A 10,804-nucleotide genomic window follows, 5' to 3' on the forward strand; every position below is an offset into this window, starting at 1 on the left:
AGCAGGTAAGTGCAAACAAGACATCTCATTTTCTCTTCTCCCTTCCTCCCTAAAACTAGAGATGTGGGGTTTTTTAAGGAATAAGGCTCTGTTCACCTGTACAATTTACCAGAATGTACGCTGGTAATTCCTTTCAGCTTGAACTGGCAATACTGTGTCTGTCAAGCTTTGAGCAAGCACCAATTACATCACACTAATGCTTATATGAAAATGAATCAACATTTTAGAATATAAGCTTATACTTTTTTTCCCTCTTCTCAAAATGTAAGGCGTCAACAGACCACACTCCACCATCTCAAAAGTCTGGGCCATACTCCTCTGTGCTTTTATACGGCACATATCTTGTATGGTACCTACAGTTAGGTCAGAGTAAAGCATAGATGAGTGCTCAAGCATAAATTCACAAAAATAAACTCAAGTATAAGTTTCATCTTTTATTTATTTAGGTTTACAGTAGGCACAATATACTTTTACCTTCCAAGATGAAAAGTGAGACATATAAACTGAGCTTTGGACAATCTACATCAAAACAGAAAGACATATAGATCGAGTTGAGAAAAGAAAAAAGTATATACATTCCTTTTTTCTCTAATAGGTAAACCTATTCCCAGATTCTAAAGCTCAACACAGTCAACCTGTTTTCCACAGATCATGTAGCAGTTAAAAACTCTCCTGGACAGGCCTTTCAGCTGAGCTCAAGGAAGGTAAGGAAAGTACTATCCCTAAAAAATCCCCACTTGGGCCAGAACACACACAAAAATCACATGATTTGAGCCAGAAGTGCTCCACATCTTTAAATGGCAGGTTCTGGATGTGGCATCATCACCCTGGGACAGCAGAGGTAAGCATCTGACCCCTCAGGAGCACAAGAGTCTCCCATCCCACCTCATCCTCCTGGAGAGGGGACTTTACTTCCCTCCAGGCAAAAATAACAAGCCAGCAACCCTGGCTTGAAGACCACCTGGCAGAAATCAAAAGTCACAGAACATTGATGCCTGACTTTGACTCTTCTAGCACACAGAAAGAGACACCCATGCTTTATCTTTCCATTTCCTGATTGCATTGGAATGGCTATAAAGATGAGCTAAATTTATACTCAAAACGTATGATGCAACATGTATTGTAGTATTGTAAAAATAATAAGCATTACTAGAGGAATTCTCACATGAGGTATACTAATTTAAAAAATGAGAGTAATTTTCTTAAATAGGGCACATTGTTTCACATCCCATATATGTAAATATCTGGCACCCATAGTTGGACAGGAATTTCTTTGGTTACAGATGAATGCTTCAACTCATAAATTTAAAGCAAGTATCATTCTGCACCTTCTCTGTTCCTCATGACCGTGTCTTCAAAACTGCAGATGTTCTGTAACTGCTAAACATCTCCCAAGATATATTTTAATTCTAAACACATAGGATACTAAAGAGCCAAGGGAAAGCATTTGCTTAGCATTAAAAAAAAGTTTTGTTCTTTTTAAAAAAAAATGATAGTTGTCTTTTCAAACTGTGATTTTTATAATAAACAAATGACAGCCAAACTTCTTTTAATTGACAGCTGAAAATAAAAGATCATTAAAACAAGTAAGATTTTTTAAAAAGTCTTTAAAATATTCCTTGACTACTGAATAAAAAAAACATCCCCAAACTCTCTTCTTGCAATACAATAAATTTCAGGGTTTTGGCAAATTTAGTTCTTTCCAGTAAATAATAACTTAGAAATAAATGGTTGATATGAATGACTAATTAAAAAACCCATTGTGTTTTTTTGAATGACCTCGTTTGCTTTTTTATCATTCTATGTAATAAGCTGAAAGCACCAAGCATTCAGAACAACAAGAACAAAATCCCATATAAGTTAATCCTAAAACTGCATCAGTAGCACTACTTCCAAAACAGACTAAGTTTATTACACATCAGTCTACATTTGCTAAATGCAATCCCAAGTACAGAGAAATACCTTGAGATATCCTTACTTTCACCAAGTAACCATCACCTTACAATTGCAGATTCTCTACAGACTGGTACACTATTATTTTTGCATTCTGTGTGGTGATGACCTCTTTAATTTACTGGTATCACTGGCATATTATGTACAACTTAGTACCTTCCAAATAGACCAAAGTCTGCTTCCTTGAACAGATGCAAATATTTTTATTCCATAAATTCTCCTTCCCTGCATTTCTGCAAAAGATAAATATGGTTAAAACAGGCTGAATATAATATTTATTCTAGTTGCCAAATAAAACAATTGGTGTAAGCAGCACTTCATGATGTAAACTTCTCTGAATGTACTATTAACACACTTTTATTAGTATAAAGGAAAAAAACAAATGCAAGAGTTATGATGACATGCATATATGACAGTATGGCAGTTTAGAAGTGTGATATGGATTCTTAAAATGGGTGAAGAGCAGCTGCTCTACAATGTGTTATTTTGGTATATGGATTATAAAATTATTCTGTAAGTTTAAAAAAAACCTCACAAACTCCCTAGTCATTTCTCTTCTTTTTACCAAATTTTATTGGTTCCTCAGTGACAAGAGGTATATTCAGAACTTTATTTAACTCATCATACAATCACAAAAATGTCTTCTTTTAAGATACTTAAACTACTAGAACAGTACATGGAAAATTATTAAAGTTGTTTGACTACACTGAACAGGAGAAAATGACAGTGGAAGTACTACTGAAACAGCAAGAAGACTGGACAACTAGTGATACAACTCTTTTCTGTGTTTTTTTCAGCGATTCTGATGGTAAACTTTATCTGCCTGAAAATGACATCACAGTATCTCAGTTTACTGAAATAAAATACCGACTCAGACCTTAACGCACAAGTAGGATATTCTGAATTCTTTCCTTCTGGGCAAAAAGAGAAAACAAAACTTCAGGCCAATGGGGGACTAAAGTACAGGGAAAAAATAATATTGTTTTAAAGAACTTCTACCAACCTAGAACCGCAGCTTCCCTCTGCATTCACTTTCTCCATCTCGTGGTTAAAAAATACTTTCTTTAGCGGGAGCCACGACAGCCTACGAGGTTCTTTCTACTTGCAAGCGTCCACTCAGGACGTGGCTGCCCTGGAGGCAGCCGACCCCCGGCAGCACCAAGTTCGGGAAGGGCTTACTGGGTGGGGACACCTCTCCCGGTCCCCGGGCGCTGCGCCGGGTCCCGGGGCAAGAGCCGCCAGCAAGGGAAGCGATCCCTCAGGGAGAAGAGCTCCCACCTCCATCCTGTCCCCGCAAACCCACTCCTCACAGCCGACCCCCGACGGCCCGGCCCGCTCCCAGCACTCTGCCCACAGCGCCCCGGCCCCGGCCGGCACCACACCGGCCCCACACCGGCCCCGCCACCCCCACCACACCCCGCATCGGGAGCCGACGTTCGCCCCCGAGAGCACGAACCCACCCACCCACCCACCCACCCACCTCCCCCCTCCACCAGCCTCTCGGGCCGCCCCATCCATCCTCCAGCCATGGCGGGCGGGGCAAAGGCGGCGGCCCCGCCCAGCGCGGCCGCGTCCGTTACCTTCCCAGAGGAGGTGGCCGCCCTCCCGCCGGAGGAACTTGTACCAGAAGGGGCTGGCGGCCTCCTCGTCCGGCAGCACCACCTCCGCCAGCCACAGTGCCGGCTCCTGCGCCGGCAACGGGGCAGTCGGCCGCGCCGGCTTCATGGGTACGGCGCGCTGCGGGTCCCACTGGCCCAGCTCCGGCCGCGACCCGGCCAGCAGGAGCATCCCGCCGCCCTCCGTCATCTGGGCCGGCAGCACCACGCCGAAACGGAACAGCATGGCGGGCAGCAGCCTCTCTAGGAGGGGACACTCTTCACTCAGGCCGCGCCGCCACTGTCGGGACACCCCTGGCCCGCACTTCCGGCAGAGGGCGGGGGCAGGACGCCGGGTACCGGTGTCACCTCCCGGACCGGACCGGCCCGGCCCCGGTAGCTCAGTTCGCGGGGCCGGGTGGTTAGCGACCGGGCTTAGGCGGCAGCCGGGGAGCTGCGTAGGGGCTGTGGTTGGTATGGGGTTTTTTTAGGGTGCTTGTCTGCCCGCACACACGTAGCTAAGGAGGTTTCCTTGCCAAAACACGCGCCCCAGATAGCTCCCTCAAATGAGGGCTGGAATGGAAAGTTAGTTACCCTTGCAGCTAAATACCAGCTTTCCAGATTGCAAAAAGCTGCAGGCTGCAGCAAGTGAGTCTTGTTCCTTCATTAAATGAAGCTACTGCAGTTATCCCGGAGAGGGCAGGCTTCATTTGGCACAGCAAACATCATTAATGTAGCGTTGCAAACAGCGCTTAGCCTCAGATAACGTGACTGCCGTGTCTGTATCTTCTCTGCAGACAAGCAGAGAACTCGTGGTGAGCCCAGAAACACAAAATGCGGAAGACTGGGGGAGTTAAGAAAGTTTTTTAAAAAAATGTAGTTCCCGGCTGCATGCGTTGTGTTTTGCCCTGCTGTAACTTTGCAACTCCTACATGTAGTGATGTTAAAGACTTTAAAAAAATGACTTGAGAGAGCGGATGCAGTCCAGCCATTAAAGGGCGGTCCTCTGAATACACCCATTTCAGAAGAGTTAAAGGACAGAAACAGAGGGGTGGTGACTTTATTTAGGTCAAGTTCTGGGGACAGAATAAAGGCCTTTCAATGACTCAAAAGAAATCCTGCCTCAAAAGATCGCTGCTTGTTCCATGTGTTCGGAGGTGATGACACACCAGTGTGTGTACTGCCAAATTTATTTTTAAGAGTGCTTTAGCTCATTTTCACTTATCCTCATTGAACTTCTAAAAGTGATATGCTGCCACTTTTCCAGACGTAACCAAAGCTAAGAGAGTTCTGGCTGTCTTCCATGCATTTCTGCTAGCACTAAGCCTCGCTGTAGAACTGATGCCTTTGAGGAAAAAAGCATAAATGTTTTAATCCTTACTTCTGCTCAATCTTATAGTTGAGTTACCCATAATTTAACTTACAGTTGTCTTTCGAATAAGGTACCATGCACCTTCATTTTAGTATCATGAGCAACACAGAATGTAACAATGAACTTTGGGGTTCATGAGGTTAAAGCTTGACAGTAGCCCAGCATAATGTTTACATTAAACCATGTGCCTGTAAGTATGAAGTCCTTATCTAAGACTTGTAAACCATGTGGAACAATTTAAAAAAAAAAATGTTCTTTGATATGCCAAATACTACCTTTAAAAATAAGGCAGTCCACTTCTCAGCCTCAATCCATTTTGTGCCTGTCAATATTAGATTTTAGATTAAGGTTAAAGATGACACAGAGTGACAAGCTTGACTTTCTGCTCTTCCCTCAAAAGCCCTGGTTCAGATTAGGGTTATTATTGAGAGATCAAACAAGAAAGGCTGAAAAACTGGATTTATTGCTGAATCCTGCAAGACTGGGATAAAAACTAGAACCAAAGATTGCCTTGGGACTCTGAAGTCCCATAGGTTGTAGAAGAGCAGTTTTTATTGAGAAGAGCTGCCAGGTTATGGATTGAGGGCAGTAGACAGGATAAATGGATTCTTCTTAGGATCTGTGACTGGTGACTTATAGGTGACTGTAAGATTTGGGGTTTAAGCTCAAAAGCAAAGGCAAATGTGTGGGGTTTTTCCATTGCCAGGTCTCATGGTCTGTGGATCTCTTAAACTGGAATCTTAGGTGAAGACAGGATGGGAGAGGGATGTTACATTTTATTGTTTGGGATTACAGGGGTTGAAGAAGCACTTCCACTGTTGGACTGTTGCCATAACCTGAAATTTAAGTGTCACTCTAAGCCTACTAAAGAATTAACAATAAACTTGTTTCCTTTGCCAAAATGACTGCTTACCCTATTACTGCCTGACCAGTGCCTTTCCTGTATAGTCATCAACAGTATTCTCAGACCTAAAAGCCTTTCCTTAATCCAGTCATCTTTTACAGCCACAAAACTAAACATGACCATTTTACTTTTTTTTTTTCTTATATTCAGTCCTCATTCCAACCTGGCAAGCCTTAAATAAAAAAGCTTTGGCATAAAGGGGCCAAAACCCTAGTCATCAAGTTGCTTTTAACTGTCCTAGAAACTATTAACTGATCGTTCTTGTGGGGAAAAACCTGGCATCTTAGTGGTCTGCGTGAATTTTAATAATAAATGTTGTGCCTTTATGTCTTTTACATCTGTTTAGGCTTTAGCAATGTATATTACACTGACAGCATCCTCTGAGTGCAAGCCTCAATCTACCTCAAATGTAGCAGTGATTTAAATCTAGCTCAATCTACCTCAAATCTATCTGATCGAGCAGCACAGTGATGCTTAGTGCCAAATTTATTTTAAAGCCTTCAGCTTATTGTCACTGGTACCATTCCAGATATTTGTCAATGTGTTACTGTGGTGGGTTGACCCTGGCTGGATGCCAGGTGCCCACCAAAGCTGTTCTATCTATACTCCTCCTCAGCTGGACGATGGAGAGAAAATATGACAGAAAGCTCATGGCAAGATAAGGACAGGGAGGGATCATTCACTAACTACCAACATGGGTAAAACAGGCTCAAGTTAGGGAAAATTATTTTTTTACCAATCAAATCAGAGTAGGATAATGATAAAAAAACTCACAAATCTTCGAACACCTTCCCTCCACCCTTCCCTTATTCCCAGCCTTAATTTTACTGCCAAGTTCTCTAACTCCTCCCAGCCAGTGGTGCAGGAAGGACAGAGAATGGGGCTTGCTGTCAGTTTATCAAACGTTGTCTCTACTGCACCTTCCTCCTCAGGGGGAGGACTCACACTCTTCGCCTTTTTCCATCATGGGTTCCCTCCCACAGGAAACAGTTCTTCATGTACTTCGGCAACGTGGGTCCCTTCCAAAGGTTGCAGTATGTCAGGAGCAAACTGCTCCAGACTGTGTCCCCCACAGGGCCACAAGTCTGCCCTGTTCCAGTGTGGGCTTTCCATGGGGTCAGAGCCTCCTCCAGACATCCACCTGTTCCTGATAGGGTCCTTCATGGACTGCAGATACCTGCTCCACCATGGCCCTCCATGGGCTGCAGAGGGACAACCTCCCTCACCATGGTCTTCGTCACTGCTCTGACTCCTGGAGCACCTCCTGCCTCTCCTTCCTCCCTGACTTTGGTGCCTGCAGAGCTGTTTCTCTCACATATTCTCACTCTGCTCTCTGGCTGCAGTTGCTGCTGTGCAGGTTTTATTCCCCCTTCTTAGCTATTTTATCCCTGAGGTATTTCTACTCTCTCTGATGGGCCACAACCAGCTGTGGATCAGTGCTGACATTGGCTCTGTTGGACACTGGGGAAGCTTCTCGCAGCTTCTCACAGAAGCCACCCCTCTAGCCCCCCACTACCAAAACCTTGTCACATAAACCCGATAGAGTTTCTAACTGATTAAATGGGGAGAACTGTAGGAAAAAGATAGATTGCTTTTCCGCAGCATTAGTATCCAAGAAGGGGCTCTAGAGATCGCAGCCTCCACAAGAATCAATTGCTTCATGGGATTTCTCCTAAATTGTACTTGATAGGCCTAACCTTATGTAATTTCCAGCCAATTACCCTTTATGCCTGGCTTATTATCCAAAATCTGTGCAGATGGTGTAGATTTCACAGGAGGAGTCACTGAGGCTTTGTACCAACTGTTAACATCAACAATTGCATCTTCAGTTTCTTCCTAATTGCTGTAGCTTAAAGCATTCTAAGGAGAAGTTTGAATGTCCACAAATTGGAACTGTGCTTATATTTACATACACATTTTTAGGACATTTTCTGTTGCTCTGCACTAAACTTGCAGAACCACAAATCTAACTTTCTGTGTGGGGCTCTACTGAAATACTGACACTGAGAATTTTTGTTCATACAAATTCCATTGCTGTGGATGATTAGCCAGTCAGGAAAGTTTATGGCTTTCTTATGCTACAAAAGCCCCCCTAATTTCTTATATGGTCTCTTTCTGGCATAAAACAGTCCTGATATTTTTGTGAATTCAGAGTTTTGAACCATTTGTTACATTTAGGATACTCGGACAAAGTATTACTGTCTGAAATTATAATAAAGACACTAATCAAGAAGTTTGACAGTATACAGCAGTCCAAAATTGAGTTTTCCAAGTGGAAAGTCATGTTTTTCTTCACAATTTTCTTGTTTGAAAATACTTTTTTTTTATCAGTTATCTGAACAACATGAACACCACAAAAATGACAGATGAACTGACTACTTCCATGTTGGGGTAGCCAGTGTCTGTAGAGTATGTGTTCTTCACTGATTACAAACTTCTACACCACAGGCCAGTTTGCTGCTTGGCACGGCTTTATCTGTTGTTGACCTACAATGATCTCAAACAGTAATATTTCCAAGTAGGGAAATCTGTAGTGAAGACAGAGTTTGAAAAACAAAACCAAAACAAATACTGAAAGGATCTGGTTGGAGAAGGAAGGAGAGGTGTGTGTGGGGGGGTGTTTTTGATTGCAAGTTGTGGGCAGTGTTTAGATTAGCTGTGCTCCTTCCTGGACGAGCCTTTCTTCCCTTTTTAGGGCATTTTCTTTCTTGTAAAGATACAGCGAAAATGTTATTGCAATTTCCAAACATTGGTACTAATTATAGAAAAGAGAAAGCACACTGCACAGTCTTGCTTGTAAAAAGGAAAACATTTATGTTATGTGATAAGCTGATTTAGAGGTATTAGTGATGTAGATTTGGGCAAAGTGTTCATTGCTGCAAAATTTAGCCTATGTTTCTTCAAAGAGATTGAATTAAGTATAAAAACAATTTGTGTGATGTGAAGAATTTAAGATCACTGTTTTAAGTGAAAGTTCATGTTGGTTAATAACCTAAACTAACCAGTGATCCAAAACTGCTAAGTGAAGTCTGATTTGAAAGTCTTCTCGTGATAATTCTGATAGAAGTAGGACCTAATGTTTTCGCTGTTATAATTTAACTGCAGCCAGGAAGAGCTGAGATTTTATCTTTATACTCTCAAAACTAAAAGACAAAGCAGTTTAAGACCTTGTTACCAGATAAGCACTGCTATTCTCATTTTTAGTTTTAGGTGCTGTGTCAGGGCAGTGAGAACTGTATGAACTGTTTTAGCTGCTTAGTGCTAATAGCAGCCTTTTATGCAGTCTAAGCTACAGAAGTTCTGGCATGACTGACCATTTTAGGAATTGTGTTTGGAGAATTATATTGTAATACTTGATAGGACACTGCAGGAGATTATTTTCACTTTTGAACAGGGTTTTGTGTAGCATATTTCCTTAGCTTAAAAAAAAAAAAAAAAAAAAAAAAAAAAAAAAAGTTATTTTTAGATGTAACTAGGCAGCATAAACATGCAATAACATTACAGTAAACATAACAGGAACACATACAGGAATAACTGTTCTAGTAAGTTTGTTTTTTCAACATTCAATAAAAATATAAAGCAATCTCTGCATCCTCCCCAGCCCTCAGATATCTTGGGAACTGGAGGAAGTCCCAGCATATTTCACCAGAGGGCCCTTTCAGTATGTGCGGTTTCAGCCTCAACAATGCCCAGGTATCAAGTTTGGCAGCAAGCCCAGCACACAGCTCCTCGGCTTCTTCAAGCAAAGTGACCCACAGTGCTCTCTGAGAGACACTCCAGGACAGCCTCACATACCTGTGGAGTGTCTGCACCAGGTAAATATTTCCCCAAACAAACCAGAGTTCTGGTAGCCCCGACTGCAACGTGGCTCCTCTGCCTGGCACGAAGGCACAGAAGAGAGGCCAAGAATTTACTCTTAAGAGCTCAGATAAACTACAGGAGCATAAAGATTTGATGGTTGCATAGTATCTTGAGCTTCTTGACTGAAAAATAGTATGTAACAGTAAATCCTCACAGTGCCAATTCATTATAGTCTACACTGTTTGAAACCTGCCTTTAAGCACCAATACTGCATCAAGTTTATCATTAAAATAACCTCCTTGGAAAAAAAAAGTGTTTCAGCCCTTTTGAAACAAGACACATTGCAAAACCAAACATTTGACTGTGAAGAGTACCAAAACTACTTTTTTTTTTTTTTTTTTTTTTTTTTTTTCCCCTGCTAGCTAGGACAGTGCAATCTATATTTCAGAAAGTTATACACAGAACTAGGGCAAACCATTTGGTGCAGTCTTAAAGATCATAGTGTCACTTCAGTATTATAATGCTGTCTTCAAAGTGGAAATTACTAAATTCTTCATCTTAAATTCAGGAACAATAAAAATCCAATTGCTTTTGTGTAAAAGGTTATTCCAATTCCTTGGCGACTGACCTTACCAATAAAATTATTTCTCCAGCTATACTAAAATTAATAACAACCTAAAACCTTTTTCTTAGACTAGAACTGGATCAAAAAAAAATCCAGAAGTTTGGTTTTAAATCAATAAATTATCTTTAAGGTCTATGTAGTGGCAGCAAAAAAAGAAAAAAAAAAGATAATGCAGAAGCCAGCCTTTTTCATACCTGCCAGTAGCACTGCACACAAAAAAATGAGAAGGTGTCGCTTCATCAGCCAGATCTAATAAAGGAATAGATTTAATGCTCAAGTAGATAATAGCATACTCAGTATCTACTTGGTTATCTTCTTTCCTTATATGAGTCTGTTGCTGTATCCATGTATAATCCAATACATTTCTGCTGCTTCCTTATCATCTTGGTTTCATGTATTTACCATTTTTTCAACCATTTTTTGTTTCTCTTTTAAAAAACTTTATTTTCATTTGCTTTATTTTTATTTAGCAAGTTTCAATGAATTCATTTACCTGACACACGAATAATCCTTGCTGAGGAACAAGCAAACAGTTTTCATCCAGCCTTAAGGAG

At 41.6% G+C, this 10,804-nt stretch overlaps 1 protein-coding gene across 2 annotated transcripts in view; it reads right to left on the bottom strand.

The window, feature by feature from the left end:
- Positions 1 to 3,894, bottom strand: part of EPM2A (EPM2A glucan phosphatase, laforin) — a 41,090-nt gene extending 37,196 nt beyond the window's left edge. The window contains exon 1 of one of the 2 annotated variants that reach the window (XM_071740506.1): positions 3,534 to 3,894. In XM_071740506.1, coding sequence (XP_071596607.1) covers positions 3,534 to 3,795 — 262 coding nt within the window. In that variant the 5' untranslated portion in view covers positions 3,796 to 3,894. Of the gene's footprint in view, positions 1 to 2,956; positions 3,158 to 3,533 lie in introns of those variants that run through there. The other variant, XM_071740507.1, reaches the window with a different exon arrangement.
- Positions 3,895 to 10,804: the final 6,910 nt, after the last annotated feature.

This window comes from Heliangelus exortis, chromosome 3, assembly GCF_036169615.1.
Source record: "Heliangelus exortis chromosome 3, bHelExo1.hap1, whole genome shotgun sequence".
NCBI classification, from domain to species: Eukaryota; Metazoa; Chordata; class Aves; order Apodiformes; family Trochilidae; genus Heliangelus; species Heliangelus exortis.